The sequence below is a fragment of the Orycteropus afer genome, unplaced genomic scaffold, assembly GCF_000298275.1.
Source record: "Orycteropus afer afer isolate SDZICR_OR568_19922 unplaced genomic scaffold, OryAfe1.0 scaffold00016, whole genome shotgun sequence".
NCBI classification, from domain to species: domain Eukaryota; kingdom Metazoa; phylum Chordata; class Mammalia; order Tubulidentata; family Orycteropodidae; genus Orycteropus; species Orycteropus afer.
Genome location: NW_006921603.1, coordinates 16,455,742 through 16,480,129, shown reverse-complemented (window position 1 = coordinate 16,480,129; position 24,388 = coordinate 16,455,742). Strand labels below are relative to the sequence as shown.

Here is a 24,388-nt window from a genome sequence, read left to right as displayed (position 1 = left end):
AAAAAAAGAAAAAAGAAAAAGAAGAGCTGAAAGTAGTTAGCTCTAAGGGAACTGAAAACTGGGAAGCAAATCAGACACTGCTGATTTCTATAACAAGCCTTGCAGAACTGTTTGACTAAAATCTCTTTGCATGCATAACTCTGAATACTACAAAACTTAAAACAATCAAACAAGTCAGACATAGTCCCTGCTTAATGGAAGTGTAAGTCAGGCATCCACAAAGAATAGAAGGGTCAAGATTAGACTTTTGGTTTATTGTATTCTGCCTACATGTTTATCTGATGGTTCGAAAGAAACTGCTGATTATAAAAGATGTTATGGGCCCTCTGGGGACTCATTCACCATCTTGTGGCCAGAGAGTATAACTGCAGGAGAAAATGTGTGCATCTCTAACAAATGGCAATACGTTGCCTCATGGTTTTTTTTAACAAGGTTTCCCAAGTTCAGCATTTGCCTTTTGAATCTCATGGAATTTGCTTACTGTTAATTCTGAATTATGGCAATGTCATGTGGTGACGAATACATGCACTCTTGGTTTCCTCCAGGACTGTAAATTCCTTGAGGACAGGGTGGGTATGGATGTGGGGAAACCATCCCTGAGCTTCATGTCAGTCATGTGTCGTTTCATTTAATCCTCACAACAAGAAAGAGTAGGGGCAATTCCCCTTTTCAAAGAAAAATAAATTGGCTTACTATACGTTTGTATAATGTTTCAGATGAGAGAGTAATCATATTACAAATTGACAAGGAGAAAAAATATAGTGGTGATTTTAACTTAAAAAACACTCCAGTAGGAGGAGGAGGAATGGGAATCATTGTTTCATCAGTACTGAGTTTCTACCAGGGGTGAAGAAAAATTCTGGAAAAAGATAATGATGATGATTGTACAACATTGAATATAATTAAAGTCACTGAATTCTAGACTTTAAAATAGCAAAACTGTACATTATGTAGTGTACCACACCAATTTTTTTTTTAAAAGTGTGCTTAGATATAACAATATTTTCAAGAGAAATAACAGGAAGGTTTACTTTGTATAATTAAAAGTACAGACAGGTAGCAATTGTTTTTAACTGCCACTAATGCCTATAATAGTTCATAATTGTGTCTTGAAAAACAATTAAACAATCATTCTAAGTCATCTTAATTCAATACTAACACAAATAATTCTACTTTTCAAAAAATATTTTTAATTGGAATAGAGTTTATCTTTTAAGATTCAAAAATTAAAATGAAATTCCTCTGAAATACAAAACTCTACCGGCCACATGAAATGTTTCTAAATAAAACTGCCATTTAAAGTTTCCAAGATTATTAATTCTAAAATTCAATTTAAATTCTAGGATCATCACAACTCTATACCATACTACAAAATTTTAGTTTGTGCAGTACCAATATATTTACAAAGTTCAACCTTCTGATTTTCCTTACGCATATTGGGCCCCAGGATTTCCATGGAAATACACTCAGTGGGCAGTGAACAATCATGACCTGTCAAGCCTACCAGCTAAGCCAGCACCAATGTCACCTTCTTCCATGGAGTCTTCCATGGTTACCTGCAGATAAAAGTGACCTATCTCTCCTTCTTCTTCTTCTCGGTTCCACTCACTTAAGGAGGTTGTCATAGTCTATCATTTATTTCATAAATGAACAAATATATGCGTTTATGGTTTCCTCCTGGATAGTAAATTCCTTGAGGACAGGGTGGGCATGGATGTGGGGAGGTCAACTCTTGAGCTCTAGGTTGATCATGTGTTATTCACTTAATCCTTATCATAACCTTATGAAGTAGAATTATTTTCTCTTATAAAATACACACACTGTAAAACTTGCCATTTTTAACCACTTGTAAGTGTACAATCCAATTGAATTAATCATACTCATTTTGTTGTACAATCATTACCACTATTTGTATCCCAAACTGTTCAATCTCTGCAAGAACAAACTCTGTACTCATCAAGCAGTAACTTCCCATTCCTCTCTCTGTAGCCCATGGTAAATACTCATCTACTTTCTGTCTCTACAAACCAGCTGCTATTGAGTTAATTCTGACTTCTGGCTACCTGATATTCATCAGAATAGAACTGTGCTCCACAGGGTTTCCCATGGTTGATTTATCTGATGTAGATCACCAGGTCTCTTTTCTGAAGTGCCTCTGGATGAACTTGAACCTTCAACCTTTTGGTTAGCAAGTGAATGTATTAACTGCACTACCCAGGGACTCCTCTGTCTCTAGTTGCCAATTCTAGATATTTCTTATAAGATCCTAACAGTATGTGTCCTTTTAACAAGAACAGATGTATGCACATCCATGTTCATCGCAGCACTATTTACAATAGCAAAAAGATGGAAACAACCTAGTGCCCGTCAATGGAAGAAAGGATAACCAAACTATGGTACATATACACAATGGAATATTATGGAACACTAAAGAATAATGTAGAATCTCCAAAAAAACACATAACATGGATGAACCTGGAGGACATTATGCTGAGTGAAATAAGTCAGTCATATAGAAGGGCAAACATAGTATTAGTCCATTATTGTAAAAAGTCAAGGAACAGTTTATATATATGGAAGGAAATTTTCTTTGTTAGTTATCAGGGGTGGGAGGGGAGGGGAGGGAACACTGTTAGGTAGGTAGAGACAAGTATTGATTTAGGTGAAGAGAAGGACAATATACCAAAGGTGAGTGATCAACACAGTGGCATTGAGGAAGAGGAAGACAGAGAGAGGTGCACAGGAGGTACAGGCAACAAAGAGGAACCCTTTTGCACATACAATACTTACTGTGTTGCCAGTGATGGCAAACATTGATCTACGGGTGGATAGATGGGTGGACATGCTGAAAAATTAGGTATGTCTATGCAGGGGGGAGTGTGCCCAAGACCATGTATGAGGTTGGCAGACAATGTTTCTACAACTGTATTTGTATGTTCTGTAAGAATTCACAGGTATAAAGTAGAGCTGACAAGGGGCAAGGTTGTAGTCATTTCTTGGCCACAAACAGCTACACAAAGGGAGCGAGGAGTTGGACATGTGGGCTCAGGACAATAGTTGCAGGGGACAACAAGCTCAATTGGCATAACATATTACACAAAAACATTGTTCCACGTCCTACTTTGGTGCATAGTGACTGGGATCTTAAAAGCTTGCAAGCAGCCAACTAGATGCAATGATTGGTCTCTACTCATCTAGAGCAAAGAAGAATGAAGAAAACCAAAGATACATGGAAACAATGAGTCAAAGGGACTGGTACACCATGCGATCCTCAGGCTATATGACTATGAGACCAGAAGAACTAGATGGTGCCTAGCTACCACTATCAACCACTTGGAGGGGGATCTACGTAGGAGATCCTGTATAGAATGGGAGGACAATGTGGAACAAAACTCAAAATCACTTAAAAAAAAAAAAAGACTAAGTTTGCTGGTCTAATAGAGCCTGAGGGAACCTCCTGAGACTATGGCCCCTAGCTGCCCTTCAGGTCTAGAACTGAACCCACACCTATGGTTTCCAGCCAAACAAAGTACAGGCATATAAGCTGAATATTTACATAAGGTAGATACACTCCTTGGAGAGATCAATCACGGGAGACCAGAAGGGCTGTGTATGCACAGGGAGATAGCTCGGGGGGCAGGAGTGCATGGGAGGGAAGGACACAGGGAAGAGGTAACTATGGGGAGGAAGTGGGAGGGAAGCTGTTGCACTGTGGTAAATTATAGTCAATGTTTTAAGATAAAGTGTATGTGAGCTGCTGTATGGAAAGTAAATTTGCTCTGTAGACTTTCACCCAAATCACAATTAAAAAAAAAAAAAGAGATCATAATAGTACGTGTCCTTTTGTGTCTGACTTATTTCATTCAGCATAATACTTCCAATGTTTATCTATACTGCAGGATGTATCAGAACTTCATTTCTCTTTAAGACTGAACAATATTCCATTGATCAGCTGATGGACACTTGGGTTGCTTCCACTACTGTGAATAATAGCTATTGTGAATAATGCCACAATGAATGTTGGTGTTGCAGTAGAATATTTAATCCCATTTTAATTACTAGAAAATTGAGGTCCAAAGTAGCTTCATTAAGGTCTCATAGTTTGTAAAAAGGAGAGGAAGGATTCAAAGCAAGCTCTGCTCGACCCTACCTCAGAAGTTCTTTCAATACATCATGCCACCTTGCAGAAATGACATACACCTATGGCTTAGCAAATAGCAGGTGTGCAATAAACTCACCAAGGAGAAGAATACACAGATGAGCATGAAGTGTGGTGCTGAAACAATTAGATTAGACTTTTCTGTATAGGTATAGCTCATCGTCTAGGCATCCCAGAGACATGCACCTGATACTGCCACTTTTAGTGACCCACTGTACTGGAAGGGAGATGATAACTTGCAGTTAAATGCTATTCTTTTTGTGGTATATTTGGAATTACGTGGAGTGTCAATGTCTTCTACCTCTTTTGGTGGTGTGTTCTGTCTGCATGAGAAACTATTTTTCATTCCTTAGGGATAAGAGGGATCCAATTATTGTGGAAAATGAAAGAAACCAAGCCCTTAGCTAGAATCCTTGGATTTCAGATACTGACACGGCACCATTCCTTTTATCTAAGCTGTTGCTTCATACGCCATTTTACTAAGACAATGGAAGAGCTAATGGCCCATCTGAAACGTCAATCAGAGTTCCCATTTGTATTGGTGCAATTGCTATTGGGGGAGACAGAGAAAAAGGATTCAGTATTTCTGCTGAATAAGAAATTCCTTCTGCTGAACTTTAGTAGCCTCAAACCTGTTTTATTATTCAAAGGAGAGGAGGCACAGAGCTGCCTGGCAGAAGCAATTTATGCAGGTTCAAAGGTTTTTAGGGAAAAAAGCCAGAAAGTTAAAGAAACTGAAAAATTTCACTTCTCCTTTGACTCACCATAGAAACTTGAAGTTTCTATTTAGTTAGTGGGAACAATGTCATTCAAAGCCCATATTAACAGACTTCAATTTACCAAACAGTGTTTTCCTCTTTGGCTTCTCCTGTTTTCCAAAGGGAGTTTGAATACCTGGCTACAGTATAAAGGGAATACTGGTTGCTTTGACAAATATTCACTCCTGAGTTTTCAGCATAGGTACGGGAGCACACTGTTTGAAGGCACTTTTTTTTTTTCAAGGTAGATGTAGAGAAAGCTGAGTCAAAGAGGCAAAAATGTATTATTTATGTTTTTTTTTTTTTTTTTTTTAAAGACAAGATTCTAGGAAGAAAACAGGTTTCTGGAGAATAAAATGCAATTTTGAGAAATAAAGAGTTTACAATTACAAGGAGTCCTACAATTTTTTTAAAAAAATATTTTTATGGAACTGTAACAGTGATGCTTAATGACTAGGATACATCCACTGTTATTTTCACAACAAGTAATAAGGACACTGAGAAGGTGAGAAGCCATGCCCTGTGACGAAGTCTTTTGCAGAGCATGGAGACATCATCACTCTTAGGCTCAACATTTGGTGCCTTCTCACAATTTGGCCCCAACCGTGATCTCAGCTATGACGTAGTCACTTCTTCCAGAGCATCTTACAGGGACCATGTTAAATGACATCATGCCTTTACATGCACAAGTTCTGTTGCCTCTAATATCCTTTGCCCCTAACTTTACTTCAATCATCCTTTGAGGCTTAGTCCAAATGATGCTTCCTTGGTGAACTCTTCCTTACCCTCCCTGCCAAGGCTGGAGGTCAGGGTGGGGAAATGCCAGAACCGAGCATGGACTCCTGTCATGTGCCAAGAGCATGTGGTTAGGAGGCACCTTTAATGATGCTGGTGTTTGCCAACTAGCAACACTTGGTAGCAGGGCCTAAGAAGATGCTGGTTACTGAGAATCAAGTGGTGTGGAAAGCAGGTTCTATTCAGATGATCTATTTTTTTCTTTATGGAGCCAAGAGTGCTTAGGGAACCTCAGAAGCGATTGTGTGTCTGGAGGTCACGTGGCTTATGGCTGGCTGTGCTGAAACATGAGCAAACCTTCCAGGGCCTTTTATAAAACAATGCCATGGTGGGACTGTATCTTTCTGAAAACTGCGTCAAAATGATTTACAGAAGGACATAAGGAAAGAAAGAACGGATGTAAGCACTGGCCCACAGGAGTTCCTCAGGTTCCTCAGGTCCTCAAATGCAGGAAATCAGACCTTACCATGATCACTTTCTGTTCCTGATCGGCCCCAGTAGCGACGCCTCCTTTCTGGACTATGTGTGTGTCGTTCGATGACTGCAGCTATGAATCGAGTGTTGCTGACTGTGGGAAGGCAAAGGCAGTTAATGGCCACTCTTACGCAAGCATCTTTACTAGATCAAGCACGTTTGCTCTGAGCAAGCTCATTCACACTCTGGGAGAGTTACTCTTTTGAGAACCAGAATAAATAATTTTTTTAAAAATTCTGAGGATTAAGAGAACTAGCTTTTGAACTGGTACAGTGAGAAGTACTTAATTATGTATTTTCAACATGCATCAAGAAACGATGCTCTAGGTACTTGAAGACCAGGGTAGCTCAACATTAATGGAATTCTCTTTTGATAAAGAAAATGCTCCTCCCCCGACTTGTATATACTATCGAAGGGATTAAAACAATGCATACCAGAAGATTCCCTTTTTAAAATACTATGTTGGAAAGTAATGAGAAGAGAAGAAATGGGAAGGATGAACTGCTTTTTGCCAAAGCACTTAATCCAACAAACAAAGAACATCATAAAATCGTTTGAGATTTTCTAAAGCACAGTCAACATCTATACATTCATGCCTAGAGAAAAAGGCAGGGGTGGGGTGGGGACACCCACCATGTCAAAGCTCCTTAAATTTTAATATAAGCCAAAAGGATATAAGAAAGCATATTTATTCTGGATTGGCCTCCTGCTGACACATTCTGCAGTGAGGCAGCCGGATACTCACTGATGCCTCTGTCTTCATGACTGTCGTCGTCTCTTTCATCTCTGTCATTCTCCAGGTTGGACATACGCACTGACATTTCTACTCATCATTAAAAAGACAGAAACATGACTATTTAATCAAACAAAATCACCCACTTTAATACCCTGCTGAGTGCCTGTCTGAAGGCAGGGTGACAACATTCCATCAAGAAGAAATCCTATTTTGGAGGAGTGAACTGATGCCCTAATTCTTTTTTCATTTTTTAAGAGGAGGGACAGGAATCAGAAGAGGGAGAACAAGAAGTGTGTAATCAAGAAAGGGACTTGAAACTGATTTCTAAAGAAAGAGGAGAAACGAAGTTGACAGAGGCTAACCGATCTTGAACACTCTACCCAAGTACCTGAAATAGAAAGGATAGGTGCTAAACCCACTACTTTGTTTATATAATGGGGTTACGAAGTCCTACAATGGTCAGGCATAAGGTAACACTGGACTACAGTCATTCTCAGTCTAGCCAAATCTTACCAAAGGGAAAGTACTTTGTGATACCCTGTTACTAAATCAGGCAATCCTGTGATCCACTTTCAGAACTGAGGCCATAGCAAAACATTCCAAAAGGAACCTGTCAATACTGCTGCAAGAATGAACCAAGTGGCTGGCTCCTGACTGAATCCAGGAAGGATGGTGAGTTAGCCTTATCTCCACAAAGGCTAGGTCAAGCCACCTTTGGGACCTTTAAGGAAGGATGGGTCTGACATTAAATGGCTTTGGCCCCTGCAAACAAGCACAGATACCACACTAAAAACTCTTGGTATCTAGGCCATGATTACTTTGTCTTGTTTTAAGAGATGTATTATTCAAATGGGTGAGCATTCACACTGCACAATAACAGCTGCAGAATAACAGATTTGTGTTCTTGCCAATTGTGATCTGGGGCATCTTGCTTCATCTGTTTTGGAACTATAGGGCAGCACAGTTGACCTCAGTGAAGAGGAAAATTTCCCACTCAACATCCCAGCTCCTTAGACTGGCTTAATACAGAGGCCGGCTGCAAGCAAATCCTGTGGAAGAAAGAAGACAGGGGATCCAGAGATTTTTCTGGGAAATCCAAATGGAGCTCATAGGGGTTAGCGCTAAGGAATGAGCAATGAGCTAAAGGAGAAAAGCAGGCTTTGGCGATTCCTGAATCTGTACCATGGAAGCTGAAAATGAAGCACTGTTCTTGTAATTCCTTAGCCATGAGGACAACTAGCCATTGCCCTTATAGCCTTTGAACAAACTAAGGAGGATGCTGCCTCCCGGAGGAACTCTGGGATTCATTTTTAGCTCACCTTGGGCAGCAAGAGGCGACATGTGCTGATGACTCCGGCGATGAATCTGATGGCGGTAGGCATACACGGCAAGGACCAGCACCATGATGCATCCCATAATACCTCCAGCCACAGGACCCACAGGGGCACTTTTAATCATGTTCAATGTGATAACCTCATCACCTTCATGAAAATAAATAAACAGATGTCCCTTGTAAATACTTCCCAAATGTAGGAGGAGGTGGGGCTGACAAGAGGGGTGGGTGTGTGTATCAAATGGAAAGGAACAGACCAGGAATGGGTTTGGGAAAGGTAAGTAAGAACAGCTGCTGCAAGCTTAGAATTCCTCAAAGAAGGCCTACCAGAAGCGGAAGCAAGGGCTTTGTTTAGTCTCTGATTCTCATATTAAAATCTTGGTTGCAAAGCACAATTGGCAAGGGCTGGTAAGACAAATGAGTAGACAAGAGCCATCTGAATATGCAGCATTCATTGTTAACAGTTCTGGCTCCTTGGGGTATGAATTATGCTTGGAAGAGACGAAAACTCACCTAGTATAGAGGTGAGGGCAACACAGGCCTCTTGGGGTGGGGGGTGTGTGTCATGTGACTGCTCTACGGCAATAAATGGCACCAGGTACGATACACATGTGCTAAACAGATCAAATTTCAAAACTTATGAGCTCGCATTAAAATACCATTTGCACTTTACAGATAGGAAACTGCTGGTAGGCATTAAATGATTTCTTGGACCAAATTCACTTCAACTATGTCCTCATCTGGTTCAGTAGTAACATATGCGCTCAAAACGCTTCCTCATATGTGAGCCTCAGGTAGGGAGAAGTTAAAGAAGCAAAGTATTAACTAAAGAGTTAAATATTTAACTTACCTACTAACTAAACCTTAACAACCAACCACAAGAGTGGTCACTGAGTCAATTCTGACTCACGGTGACGCCTTGGCTGTCAGAGCAGGACTGTACTCTACAGAGTTCTCAACGGCTCTGACCTTTCAGGAGATCAGCAGGCCTTCCTACCCAGGTGCCTCTGGGTGCATGTGAACCACCAATCTTCTGGTCAGCAACCACGTGCTCAACCATGTGCACCACTCAGGGCCTCCTTATGCTTTAGGAGTCGGCAGTAACTCCAGCATGACACGGAGAAAATCTCAGCCAAGGCATACCACCCCATGAGCAGTATTTCTGAAGTCTTGCAGCCTGATCCCAGGGGCTCTCCTTCCTTCAGAGTTCTCTCCTGCTAACTGTTCCAGCTGCGTTGGGTAGCTCTGCCTTCTGTTGAACCTAAGGCCCTAAGTACTGATTTGTAGCTGTAATATTTCTGCCTGGAGAAAGTCACGAGGGAAGATAGCAGCAGCAAACAGACATGCAGTGGTCACTGTGTGCAAACTGGCCTCGAGATTCTGACAGCTGGGACTCCCATTCAGACAGACTCCAGAGTTCAGCCATGTGGAAATCAGGCCTGATATTTCTCAGGACAAGTTTTATGGGAATGAATTCCAGGCCAGCAAAATTTGGCAGGACAGATGGTTGCTCAGTCTCTCTGCACAGAATATCTAGCCAGCCCTGAAGGTAATTATCTGCCTTGGTTTTGTAACTAAAAACTATTGGCAAAGGGATCAGGGAAGTATGGCAGACAATGATTTTTAAGATTTCTGTCCTACTAGGTAGGCAGGAAAATGTATTTCAAGAAGCTAATCATTCTGGGTTCCCAACAAACATACCTATTGCTCCCATATCATCAACGTAGGGACTTTTAGCTCCGACAATCCCCCCGAAGCACTCCTTCTGGGGTGCACAGTAGGATTTGTCCAGGTGAGTCTTTCCATCACTGTCCACCATGCACCACTCACAATCCAGCACACCAAAACAGTCCCTGCCAGAAAGACAACACCGAGAGATCCAGAAAGCAGCATGGGGTCAGGTGAGAGTGCATGTACTTGGCCATGAGACAGTTCTCAAGAGCTCTATTACTTACTAGTGCTGTAAACTCCTTGAACTTTGGTTACTTTTCCTTATATAATGAGGACAGCAACAGAGAAGGCTATTTTCAGCCCTAAACAACTTGGAAATGAAAGAAATAGAACTGCTTTCTGTGAATCAAACTGTTAAACCCACACATCAAGCATTAGTGCAGAATTACTCAAAATCATCTTCAAAGACCAAATGGGCCAAGGCTTGTTAGACTTTGGTCTAACATCCAAAATATGTGCTCATTAAAAAAAAAAAAAAGAGGAAGGAAAAAATAGTCAGGTAAGTTGGGGAAATACTAGGTTAGTTAAACAGATATTTCATTACCAATTTCTTAAGATTTTAATATTTATGTGCATCATGATTCTCAGTGACTATATGCAGTGTTTCTCAAATTTAATTAGCTTTGGGTCACTTTATAACATCCCAAATAATCAATCTGATGCCACATCATCCCTCTGCTAAACTAAATATCAAAAGGCTGTCCCTTCTACCCACTTTTTGTTCAAATGTAGCTACAGTAAATTAATCACCACCATTACCACTATTCCCTTAATGTCTAGGCCCAAGTGCCCTAAAGAAAAGGATAGGAGACACAGTTTTTAGTTCTCAAAACTACCATGAAACAGATCTGCTTTCTAAGAAAGGAAACTGGTGACCTTGAAAACATCACACATACAGCCTTATCCACTGTTTCTGGATCCCACTCCCCCCGACTTCCTGCCCCCTCACCCTTGCACCTTCATGCCACGTCCCTCATACTTCTTTTAGTTCAAGGATAACTTTCCCATCCACAGAGAAGGCTACTAATATATGGCACAGATGCCAAACAGCTATAACCATTTGAAAGAGGAGAATCAAATGGACTGGACAACATAGATAAAAGGCTTTTGGAAATCAATGTCAGACCTGAAAAAAATGATCTATCATTTTAAAGCAGTAAGAATAAGACAGATGTATATTGGGTGGGAAAGCCCAGCACATTGACCTGCAATAAATGCTGGACACTGCTTACCCACTTTCCATCCTCTGGCTGCACCTGCTGTTGACACACTGGTGAAGAGCATCTTGGAGGACAGGATCAATTGTGGTGTATGTCACCGGCTCCTGGTGGACCTCACAGCTTGGGTTTCTAGGCAGAAAGCAGGTATGACGTTTAGGACCAACACCACCCTTACAGCAAATTCATCACAGCCCTTGGGAGGGCAGCTCGCAGGAGTGGTTCTTGACTGTGGTCAGAGGCAACTGGGTTTAAATCTTGGCTTTGCTACTTAAGGTGACCTTGGCCAATTACTTAACTACTCTGAGCTTCAATTTCTTCATTTTTAATAAGTAATAGTAAATAGAAATGATTTTGAAATTCAGGAAGTCATAAAAATTCAACAAAGCAGGAATGCAAAAAAAAAAAAAACAACCTCAATTCTCCCTTTTAAATTTCACTTTTAAGAGGTAAGCACAGTTAAGAGGCTAGTAAGGATTTGAGAAATTTTTTCTATGCCTAAATAAACACTGCTACCATACACATAAATATTTTATTGTCTTTTATTTAAACTCTATACAATGGATTTATTTACCACAATTTATTTAATGGTCTTAAAATATAAATAATACTGTATTAGGTGCGAGCATGTGTGTATGTGTGAAAGGTACTGCATATTTATCATAGGGTTAAATTGGAAAGGAAGTGACTCAATGTATATGAAGTACTTAGGCAGTTAGTAACTAACTGTGTGTTACATTCTCGTATTTTTTGGATGTAGCACATACACTCTTTATACTTATACAGTATTTATATTTAAACCTGAAAGCAGACTTCATTTTAAGGCACTAGGGAATTTGGAATCTGGCTCACTAAGCACTGCAATTGTTAGAATGAAATCATCTGCTTATATCCAAAACAAAACCATAAATGAGACCCAACAGTTCTTTGTTACCGGTTCTCTGCATTGGTGAGATTGCCAGTGCATTCGTTGACCTCTAGAGGGCATTCACAAGGACATTCACATTCATTTTGTTCCATTCTGAAAAGCAGAAAGAAAGTTACTATGCAGAGTGTCAGTGACAAACTACATATTGTACAAATATCAGGGAAATAAAATAAAGAAACCTTGCGCTAGCTAAGGAGCCTTGCTGAGAGTGGTTAAAGCACTCAGCTCCCAACCAAAAGGTCAGTGGTTTGAACCCACTAGATGCTCTGCAGGAGAAAGATGTGGCAGTCTGCTTCTATAATGATTTACAGCCTTGGAAGCTCTAAGGGGTAAATTCTACTCTCCTATAAGGTTGCTATGAGGCAGAACCAACTCAATGCCAGTGGGTTTTTTTGGAGCTAGCTAGAAAGGACAGTAAAAAGAAGTTTTTAACAAAGATTTAAATACACAGCTGGCCTTAATCCATTGCTCTCAGGACAAAGATGCTGCAAACCACATAGCTCTAAAGGCTTTTGTAACAGGAACTTCCACTTTCTCCAGTACACTCACAAGCACTTTCTCTTTCATTTTGCAGATGCCACTTCAAAATGACTAGCTTCAGTTAAAATATTAAACAGCATGGTAAACAGAAAATATGACCCATCATGTTTTTACCGGTGACAGTTCAGACACAGCCTGTCCACCATGCTACAAGCACAAAAGGCAAGAGAGTCACAAGTTTCGTTGACGATGCCGACAAATGCATTAGTTCCTGGGATCCTCGCCAGTCTATATTTAGAACAGTGGCTGCCATGCACAAGGTTTGTCAAATCCCCCTATGGAACAACCAAGAGGTGTCAGGAATGATAGACAGCAACGCAAAGACCCTGCCCTACTTTGGTGAAAACAATCCTTTAACAGTCTACAGAAAATAGCTTCAAAATAAGTTTATGTATACATGTATGTATCTATGCATTTATGTATCCATGTATTTATTTCTAATTATAAAAGTAATACATAGTCACTGTTAAACATTTTGGGGAAAAAAAAATTCACAACTCTATCAGTCAGAGATAATCCCCATTAAACAGTTTTATATAAATTATTCTTTAATTTATGCTTACATAGATATAAATTTTTATAGCTGTATATATAACCTGGCTTCTTTTTAAATCACTTAACTATGTAACACAAAACATAGAATAACTTCAAGAAGCAATCAAAGAGAACTTTCAGGGAAGGAATAGTTTAAAATAAACTTGAAGGCAAACTTAATCAGAAAACATGCATTTTTTCCCCCCTCTTGGATAACTTTTCTTCTTCTAGAATAAAAAAAAAATATTTAAACCAAATCCTCTTTAAGACGGCATTCTGCTTCCAAAATATTCAAACAATTTAACCAAAGGTAGTCTCCTCTGTATCATTCTATGGTAAGGAAACATGGTAACCAACTTCTTGATTTGTCAATTTTACCTACCATATTAGAAAGCAAATGGTTCAAAACCAGTATCATAAATTGTGCATAATCATTTTTCTGCATGTGTGTTATATACACTAGGCAAATTTAAAATTTAACCCCAAGTCAGTTTCTATGCCATTCATGCCTTATAAACGTGTGGTGAAGAGTAATTCTAAGAATCACAGAATTGAATGCTTGGGTTCTTAGAGGTCCATCCAAATTTTCCACTGCCTGGAAGATGCCTACCTCTATAATATAAGCAGTAATACAGGTTTATCATCTTGTTAGCTTCAATACGCAGGAATTCTCCAGTTCCTTTTTGGGATATAATAGTGGCTGTATTCTAATTCATACTGAACTAAAATTTGCGTTTTTGGAAAATTTCTACCTGAGTATCCTGGCTTTGTCTGCTGAAGAGCTAAGGAAACCACTGTCCAAATAACAGAAAAGATACACAGAGTAAGTCAGACTTTTCCATGACAGCTTTCCCTAGCAGCCTTCCTCTGACTCCATTCTACTGTGTCAGTGTTCCCTTTAAAGAAAGTGCTTCTCAGGATGGTATGGGTTCTGAACAAAGTAATAATAACTTCTCTTGCTTAAAACACATTATTGCATTAATATATTCATTTGTTAAAAACTCCTTCTCTCTTCCATTGTACACATGTTTTTGTAGTTGCTTTTTTGAGGCTAAATTTAGGATTTTCAATTTAACCTAGTATATTTTTTAAATTAATTTTTAATTACACATTTATTGTCACAAACACATATTCTGAGTAAAAATTTTACTTCCTATAAACAACTTTTTATCCTAAGCTAAGAAGAAATTAATTTTTGGGAGATCTACATGAGAGCTCGCATATAGCAGGGTGGATAGGCTACGACTGACCTAATGTGGCCTCAGGGGTTTAAGGCGACTGTGTGATCTCTAGAACACAGCAAGAGAGGAACACATAGTACCACATATATTTACACAAGAGTGTGGGAACAGATTCAGCAGACATTTCAAAGGGCTTAGACTGGGTGAGTCTTTAATCAAACATAGCCAAAAAAAAGTAACAAGTGGGAGACCTTAAAATATTCAGTTCTCTGTTCTAGGCTTTATAGTCCACGACTGTTGAACTGGGAAGCTGGACTATAGTTCGTTTCAGTCCTACAACTCTGTGATCCTACGGCAGAATTCTCAGACAGGAACCAGTATTCCATTTCATGTTCTACCGTAGGCTGGGGAGTGACAATGCTAAGGAATCAACTTACCACCAGGCTAGTGTTGAACTTGTAAAACCTCTGGACAGTTCTGTCACTGAAGCTGTTGCATAGGTTTTTCTTCACAAAGTTGGGGTGGTTCAGGATGTCATTGGCTACCAGGGGCTCCTAACAAGGCCAAACATTAACAGAAGTCATATGCCATGTAATGAGCCACTGGCTGTTGGAGAACTGAGCTATCAGCTTCCCAAGAAATACCTTGTGGGTGATGTGCTGTTGTTCCACAGGTGCATGTCCTTTGGGGTCAATGAGAGTTGGATGTGCCACCAGATAACCCCTGTCCTCCATTATGAAGCACCTGTACCAAAACAAATGACATCCTCATTCAGCTAAGTGGGTCTTCTGTAATTTCTGAGAGGATTTATTTTGCTAGCTCTGAAACACATTGCATTTATCTTAGGTTCTCAATAAATATTTATTGCAAAAATGAAGGAAGCCTGGCAGGTACATTACTACTGAGGTGGTGGATCACCTGGGATACAGGCTGAGAGTTACACCTGACTCGGAGGCCACCTATACAGCTCATAGAGGAGGTGCCTGTTTATTCCAGATCAGAGACTTTATCAGAGATCTTTATCTTTGCTTATCTTTTCATCACAGAGGAGAAACCCTGAAGGAAGGGGGCATTTATAGGGATAAACTTTAAGTAAACCATAGTTTCTTTTGATGATAAACACACATAAAATACATTATTCAGCTGACATATAAAAATCCATTTGCTGGAAATGCTAAATGAGTAAAGCTAGAATTGTGTTAATCAAGGCTACATCCTAGTCTCTTTTATTCTACATCAGTCATATTGGTTTGCCATGAATCCTGCATTTCCCCATTAAAGGCCAATGTGAAATTCTGCAGTGGTATGAAGTGTAGACCATGACATTGAACTAAGAAAGCTATTTTAAAAAAATGGCCTGCATTAAATTAAGCAACTGCCCTTGCTTTGATCAGACATGTTCTTTTGAAATTAAAGAGGCAAAGAGTTTTAGTTCCATGAGCCTCTTTCTGGGGGAAATGTAAAAAAGAACAGTCTAAGCATCTGAAAATTTCACAAAGACTTTGTTTAATAACTAAGTTAACATCAAAAGTACTATGCAAGAGTACCCTCTGGTCTTTCTAGTACCCAAGATGTGGGAAACCTTTCATTGCTCGCTTCCAGGGAAACAAGAGCTATTGGTACTTTCTGTGATACAGTTATTTCTCTTGTTATGAGCTGAGTTTATTTGTCTAAATCATAACAGCATGCATCTTAGAAAAAGGAAAGAAAAGAAACAGAACAAAATCTTCTTAATGGAACACCAAAGCCACGGACTTGATTTCTAGTCCTGACAATGATTCTGTGGATGCCATTCAACTAGAGATACCTGAAATCCCTTTCTCTGTATTTAGTCAGCTAGAAGAAAAATGCTATCTCTAAAAGGCTTACCTTATTTTGTTTCCACCATCTTGGTTACAAACTGGTAGTAAGTCCATCAGAACCTTGTAGAAGTATCTAAGTGTGAAGTCAATGCCCATCACAGCCACAGTGTGTCCAGAAGACAGCTGTGTACTTTATGTGAAAAAGACCAATGAGAATAAGAGGCTTTTCTTATTTAAAGGTAAAAGCTATGTTCAATCATAAGGACTCATTATAGCATTGCTAGTACATTCCAACTACACTTTCTCACCCCTACAAAAAAGATAAACTAATTGATTTATTTAAACAATATGGAGATTTCTTGAGAGAAAACTTTGAGACTAGTAAGTATGTATATTCTTAACCCCTAGACCATCTTTTGGCCAAAATATGGGGCTCTGATAGGGGGAAGGTAACAAGTGGGAGGTTGGATGGATGGCCACTATCTTTCCTTCCAAGAAATCTCTATTGACAAAGAGCCTGACATCTCATAAAGTTTAACTAACTAATGTAATGTTACACAAAACTTAGTAGGAACAATGCCTATTCTAACTTTTTTCCACAACACAAGAACTGGCTCAACTTCTTGTTCTAGAATATGTTCTGTTTCATGGGCCAGTCAGGGCCTTCTCCGTTCAGCAATACTATACTCAAAAGGAGGGGTAGAGAAACAGAAAGTTGGGCAGAATCAAATATATCTGAGGTCAAATCCTGGTCCTGGTGGTTTCTATCTATGTGGCTCTTGGGATGTTAGCCTCTTAAGCTTCAGTTTTCTCATCTGGATGTAGAGGTAAATTAGTACCTACCTCAGAAAGCTGTTACTGAGATTAAGGGAGATAGTATATTCATAGTGCTTAATGACATGCCCAACATATAGTAGATACCATAATATTTATTTACTCTAAAGAAAACTAAACAGTGAGAGCTTAAAGCTCAAGTCTGGGGTGAGAATGAAATTATGACCTTCTCAGAGCAACTACTAGATATATTAAAAGTGTGGACTTCTCACATGGAACCTAGGTTTTTATTAGTCTACGTTCATGGGTGCCTGGAGAGCCGTGGGTTATTTTGCCAATGGACCCCTGTACTCTGTGACTGGGAATGTGTAGGGTTTATCCAACATGGGACTTTTTAAGAAGAGTCAAAAGATTACCATCATACCACCTGATTTCTTTATAAAGAAAATAACCAACCCCCCCCCCCACACACACACAGTCATTGTTGATATTTTAAGGTTTTTATTGTGGATACAAACCTTAAAATATTAATCAGAAAGCTTAGAATAAAATTTTCAAAGTAAAATCTTTTGGAAATCAGACCTCCAGTCTTTGGAGTGAAATCAGCTTTGTCATGTAGACAAGTGTCCCCTTCTGGCTATAGTCAATACTGGTACTAACTTATATTATAGCAAAACCATTAGAAAAGAAGAATCATGACCTGTAGAGAAAGTTCTATCAGAGCTTTGCTGTCAAAGCTGAGTGGCAGGGGTTAAGGGAGACCATGGTGTGGAATAACCTTTGAGAAGCTACTGCCTCAGCAGGTCTTTATTTTTACTAAAGTAACTTAAATTCCACCCTGGAAGAAATGCAAGACAGTCTTCATAGGTGAGATCTGTGCTTTGTAGCAATAGTGTTTGCTGAAATACAAGTCAAAAGAATTTTAAACCTTTCTTGGTTGTCCAGCAAGGAGTGATGAGTCTAAATGATATTCACCATTATGATAATGGCAACAGCTTCCATTTACTTAATGTTCACACTTTATTGATAGTCTAGTAGGCATTTGAATTAAATAATTTATCACAGAATTTTATTATCATTTCCAGAAAACTCATGCTGGGGGAGATTAAATATTTGGCCAAAGTTACACAGTGACTGGTGGCTAATGAAAGCAGGAATTTTAATCCAGTGTCTTCCATCTCCACAGCATATACTTTTAACTACTAGGTTATACCGCCTCCTTACATCTGCACAGCACTCAAGAGTTTCCAAACAATTTTATACAACTTACTTAATTTCTTGTAAAGACACTTGGAAGGACTTACAGTTCTCATTTTATAAAAGAAAGATTAGATATAGAATGGTTAAAAGACTTAAAACACAGCTGATCATCTTTTATTTATGGTATAAAGGCTAGTACTCAGATCTGGCTCTTTGTATAACACCACAGTCCCTGAATGAGAAATAAAATTCAATAAAATTTTGAGAATAAGCTAATTTTGCTTTTAAGCTTCTCCTGTATGATTACCCCTGCACCAATATGATCAACACATTGAAGGAACATATTGCCTATGTAAGTCTAACACTCATACGTTTACCTGTATTTTAGGCATGCATACTGTTACTGTAGGAACTCAGAGAATGTTACAGAAAAATGAAACCAAACCTGTATTTCTAAGTAAACAGTACAATGGACCAGGCTGTTTGCATTATTTTTGAGATCTTCACTGCCAAAGACCCATCTAACCAGTCCCTTAATCAATAACTGAACATGATCAGCATGATCATTCTCCAAAGAATGCAAACCAAGGTTCTCAGGTCACTGATAACACTCATAGAAGAATCACAATACAGTACAGCTACTATGAGTAACTGATAAATGAGTTCTGAATTGGAAAAAAGAGTCAGGAAGTGGGCTGTCTGGCCTTTTCCCTTACCAAAAGGCCCTCCCCCAAACTACCAGCCAAACCACTTCTGTGGTAGTTAAGTTATGTGTTAGCTTGGCTGGGCCTGGTTTTGAGTGGCTGGGCAGCTGGACTTAAGTTATTCCCTATGGTGAGATTGGTAATTAACTCCATGGTGGAATCTACTGGAGCAGCTGAGTAGCTGCTTTAGGGATGTGGTCTGCTTCCAGTATATAAGAAGCAACTTTGACGATGGTGTCCAGCTCATGGCATACTTGTACCCTGCATGTAGCTGAGTCATTGTTCAGCAGCCTGCCATGTTGTCTGTTGATCTTGGGACTCTTAATTGACTTGAATCAATGGCCTGCTGTGTGGTTTGGTAATATGAAGACTGTGCTTTGTTACTTGTTGACCTTGGGTTTATCAGTCTCAGCAGCCAACAGCTGCCTGAGTGAAGAAAAGCCTCCAGCTTCAGCGGGCTGGGAGCAGGAGGCAGAGCTGAAGCCCAAAGTTGAGGGGCTTTCACCCAGGCCCTAGAGCCTGGCACTTTGACTTTGGACTTCTAGCCTTCCAAAACTGTAAGAGAATAAACTCCTGTTTGTTCAAGCCATCCGATTTGTGGTATATGTCTGTTAAAGCAGTACAAAGTAACCAGAACAACTTCTGAAAATGAACGGTAAATGGGAGTGCTTCATGACAATTTGATATTTCTCTCGCTTAATAAGTGCCAAAAATTTAAAGCATGAATAATAATAATAAAAACCCATAGCCATTGAGTCGATTCCCACTCATAGAGACCTTATAGGACGGAGTAGTATTGTCCCACAGAGTGGCTGGTAGGTTTGAACTGCAGACCTTTTTGCTAGCAGCCGAGCGTTTAACTACTGTGCAACCAGGGCTCCTTAAGACATGACTAGCAGGACAATACTAACTACTGTCATTTACTCAACACTGTCAATTACAGTACTAAGTGTTTTACACGAGTCATCTCTGATTCACATTATACTAGGTCAATATGGGCATCATTACCTCTTCTTTATACTTGTGGCTCAGAGAAGTCATGTTGTTGTTATGTGCCATTGAGTCAGACCTGACTCATAGCGACCCCTTCTTGGGTTTCTGAGGTGATCTCACCATGGAAGTAGATTGCCTAACCTTCCTTCTAAGGAGTGGCTGGTGGGTTTGAACCACCAGCCTTCTGGTTAGCAGTCAAGTGCCTTAGGCACTATGCTACCAGAGCTTCCAGAGAAGTCATAGGACATAATAATAATAAAAGTATTTAACAATAATTGAGCCCATATCACATGTCAGAGTTCCTGACTGGTACATACTTTAATGACTTTGCCTGGTACCTGAAAGGCTGAGGTTAAATTCTACCCAGAAGGACCTGGGAAGAAAGGCCTGTTGATCTACTTCTGAAAAATCAGCCACTGTAAGCTCTACAAAGCACAGTTCTACTCTGACACACACAGAGTTGCCGTGAATTGGAACTGACTTGATGGCGACTGATACCACACACTATACACTGCTTTAAAAGCTTTACATATATTATTTAATTTTAATCCTTAAATCAAACCTGTGACATCAGCACTATCATCGCTCACAGGTGAGGAAACCAAGGCAAACAGGGAATATAGCCATACAATTAACAAAAGGGAAATCTACGTGGTGACGCTTATGATGGAGAAGAAAGATGTTAAAGACTCAGTTGCACAGATGGTAGAAATGCCAGCTCTAAACTGATGGAAGAAATAGCAACAGGAGCCTGGTGCATCACGGTCAGAAATTGTTTTCCCAGTAAAGGAGCATTTTCAGTGAAGGAAAAATGTACTACCTCTTGTATTTGGGTCAAACACTCTAGAATTAAGTAGGCGGTTTTTGTTTTCCCTTTGTCCTTGTACTGTCTCTTGAAAAACAAAAAAAGGCTTTTTAAAAATTGGCTTTCCAGGTATGTTATAAAAATATCAATACCACTGTCAATTTATTTAGTGGAAATTTTGCCTTTGAAGTTTCTGTTCAATCAATATTTAAGCTACAGATGCCAGTGGAATTTTGGGTGGAGAGGAAAGTCACATTGTTTTAATCCATCCCTTTCATTATACAAACAGCTGTTTTCCTTAGCAACTAAGAAAGACTATATTTTGACTGTTACCTGTAATGATGCCTTAAAATTTATAGGAAACAGATTTCCTGCTTAACTTTTTGCTTTTCACTGGTACTCACTATATGCCAAATGATTGACATTCAGCGGAATTCTTCTAATGCGAGTTCATTGGGAGCACGAATCAGGAAGCAGCATGGTGTGAAATTTCAATATCATATCCTGCATCCATCCAAATGTTGAGTCCTTTGCAGGGCACATTAATATGTTTGGCTATGTCAGCTGCTCCCATAATATTTCACATATAAACAAGTAAACACTCGTTTCAAACAGATTCCTTCAATGTTTTCATTAACAGACCATCTGTTGGGTATACACCTACTAACGTTTGAATAGCAAGACTTGTCATCCTTTCCATATACTCTAATCAGTTGAGAAAAAGTAAATGAAGGCTCTTTCTTTGAAAGGATGGCAGTTACTTTGGTCTTTGGTGACATGAAATGGGCCAGAATTCGGCTCTTGACTATATGATTACAGTGGGGCAGGCAGAAACCCACTTGTGTCTTGGTCCCATCAGAGTCCCCCAACTTAGCCACTCATCAGTAAGAGTCATTAGATTTCCCTTCTATTCACTATTGTTTTTGGGGAGAGGAAACCAAACCTAACTCACTGCCATCAAGCCAATTCTGACTCACAGTAACACTTTAGGACAGGGTAAAACTGCCAAGACTGTAAATCTTTACAGAAGCAGATTGCCTCATCTTTCTCTATGGGGCAGCTGGTGGGTTTGAACCGCTGACTTTTTGGTTAGCAGCTGAATGCTTTAACCACTATGTCACCAGAGCTCCTTTGAGGACAGGAAGGGGTAGATTTTTATGCTCATATATGTATGTATACCTGTTATTGTTGGGGTTTAGACAGGTGGAAGAATTTTGATTTAGTTCATTTACAAACATTTATGATATTAGTCTAAATGAAATATGATGGAAATATGATGGGCTTTCAAGAGAGAAAAACCTGGGTTGAATCCCATAGTTAGTTACTATGGTTGGCAAGAACACAGGTAAGAGCCTTTCGTCAACCCAACTCCCATGGGAATCTTTAAGGTAGGAATTAACCTCCATTTCACAGACGTCAGGGGAAGTTCATGGCACTGACATTACACAGCTAAAGAAGAAATGCAAACCCTAGCTTGCCTCACTTTAGGAGTAAATATTTTTGGCTTTAACCCTTGGTGTCTACCACCTTATTAAAAATTTTAAAATATCCTTAATATGTTTAAAAGATGACTGAAAGATTAATTAAAATGTCACCTCGATGAATGAATTGTATGACTGATGGTCACTACATAGCCAGCTCCTCCAACATCAAGGTAAGGCCCAGTCAAAGAAATCAAGCCTGGATTAGCTACAGCATGGAGATACCTAAGGGAGACCAAAGAAAGCCATGTTATTTTAGGGTATAAATAACTACTCTGTAAATTTCAAAGAAGACTGAGCTTGTAACTCTGAAAGTATTTATTGTAAATTGTATCTATGTCACATTACATTTTTAAAGGTTCTTATCTTTTGTGTCTGACTGTAGCACTGACAAAAGAGGTCAAGAGAATCTGAAAATTCCCTCTTTTAAAAACTGAACTCAGTATATATTTGAGCTTATTAAAAGATCTACAATGCAGATGTTTCATAGGCTGAAATGAAAGAGTTAATGAATGAAGTAGAAACAAATTCAGTTGGGCATATCAAAAAGCACCTTGGGTTAGTAAAACAGTGGAAGATGCGGCAATAAGAAGAGGCAACTCACGAATGACTCAGTTGTTAAGAAGCATGAAACTAGAAATCCTGTTTTATTTCTTTATTTTTGTGTTCAAGTCTCTATACCACCTGGCTAGCTTTTGTTTCTGAAAATCAGAGTACAAATAAAGCCCAGAAATAAATGTTTCTGAGTTCATTATTTATGGGTCATATATGAGTTATGTAATTTGATGCCATAATCACTTGTAATGAAATTAAGTATACCCACTGTGGAAACACTGCACATGAGGTAGGAATCAAGCAAATCACTAAGAATTAAAATTGCCATGTGTAAGGCATGTCAGTCTCCAAATTTCAATGAAGAAATAAAAATACCCAGAGAAAACCCACAAAGCTGTTGTCAATGATACATTTAAAAAAAAAAACAAACACAAAAACCAAAAAACCCACACAACTACACAAAAACATGTTTTCACTGCCATGAAAGTATCTTCTTTAATGTAAATGCCTGAAGTCACTTTATTGTATGTATTTATCATGTCTCTCCAGGATTTGGGAAGAATCTCTGATAAAGGGAGCCCCTAAAACTCACCATTGCCTCCTAGTGGGATCAAATGCTTTGTCCATGAGGGAACCAGGATAAATTCTGAGGACGCCATTGGGCGTTGCTATGTAACGGCGGACAATGTAAGTGTTCAGGCTACTCATTTCCATTTGTGTCATCCATTCATCTGTGACGTGGCTGGTAGCCATTACTTCATTTCTGACAGAGAACTGAGAAACAAAGGAAGACATAGCAGGGATCCTTTAAGACTCACATGAAAAGAGAGCGGGCTGCTGGCAGGGCTCTCTTGCACAGAAGCCAAGCCCAATTACTTCTTAAAAACCTTTCCACAGCAGATGGATGCGGCCTAACTTGGTGAAAACAAAAGCTCACTGAAATATAGAGTCAGTTTATTATATGATTACTCAATTATTTGTCCTAGCAAGGTTTCCTCTGTTCAAGAGAGAAAACTCTATAGTGAAGTACATTAAAACACAAAAAGAAAAGGACAGCTAAATCTCTGTTCCTTAAACTTCATCATATTTACCTCAACAGACAGTGATGGGCACTCCTTTCCCCTGGGAAAAATGAGGCTGGGAAAGTTCCACTGGTGGCTAAATCACAACCCCCCCTACCATGGAAACCTCAGTGCATCTGAGATCTGAAAGAGATCGTTCATCTGGCCCCCAGGGCTTCTTAATCCATCAGAAGGGTCATTGCTGACCAGCTTTCCCTGGGACACACACTCCGCCTTTCTGGCTCTCCAGCTGAGAGGCACAGATCCAGCACTGGGCTTCCCACTTCAGAGGTGTGCTGCAAGTACCACCTCCTGTGCTGGTGGAAAGGGTAGACCAGAGGTGGGGCCTCAGGTCAGCACTCACTTTGAGCCCCGGGTTAGCAATGAGGCGGGTGTTGTCACTGAGGTAGGCTGTGTAGTGCTCCACCATGCGCTTTGTCTCAGGCTGGCTGAGGTGTTCGTAGGGGGAGGAAAAGCTGCCAGCAGACAGCATGACAGTTGGACTTTCTGAAAGAGAAAAAAACAAAGCAGGTCTGAGAGCACTGAGACTTCATCATTGGCCCAAGAAAAGCATAAGTAAGGTGCTGCCACTCAGTCAGCTATGGTGGCTTAGTGTCTTCCACAAGG

At 39.6% G+C, this 24,388-nt stretch overlaps 1 protein-coding gene across 1 annotated transcript in view; it reads right to left on the bottom strand.

Moving 5' to 3' along the window:
• Nucleotides 1-24,388, bottom strand: part of CACHD1 (cache domain containing 1) — a 345,168-nt gene that overhangs the window by 5,349 nt on the left and 315,431 nt on the right. Inside the window, exons 14-26 of the mRNA XM_007959187.2 lie at nt 24,126-24,268; nt 23,293-23,474; nt 22,260-22,370; nt 16,256-16,378; nt 15,031-15,130; nt 14,824-14,940; nt 12,786-12,946; nt 12,138-12,224; nt 11,219-11,335; nt 9,957-10,108; nt 8,242-8,403; nt 6,932-7,009; nt 6,179-6,280 (exon numbers count right to left, since the gene is read on the bottom strand). Of these exons, the coding sequence (XP_007957378.1) occupies nt 6,179-6,280; nt 6,932-7,009; nt 8,242-8,403; nt 9,957-10,108; nt 11,219-11,335; nt 12,138-12,224; nt 12,786-12,946; nt 14,824-14,940; nt 15,031-15,130; nt 16,256-16,378; nt 22,260-22,370; nt 23,293-23,474; nt 24,126-24,268 (1,635 nt within the window). The remainder of the gene's footprint in view (nt 1-6,178; nt 6,281-6,931; nt 7,010-8,241; nt 8,404-9,956; nt 10,109-11,218; nt 11,336-12,137; nt 12,225-12,785; nt 12,947-14,823; nt 14,941-15,030; nt 15,131-16,255; nt 16,379-22,259; nt 22,371-23,292; nt 23,475-24,125; nt 24,269-24,388) is intronic.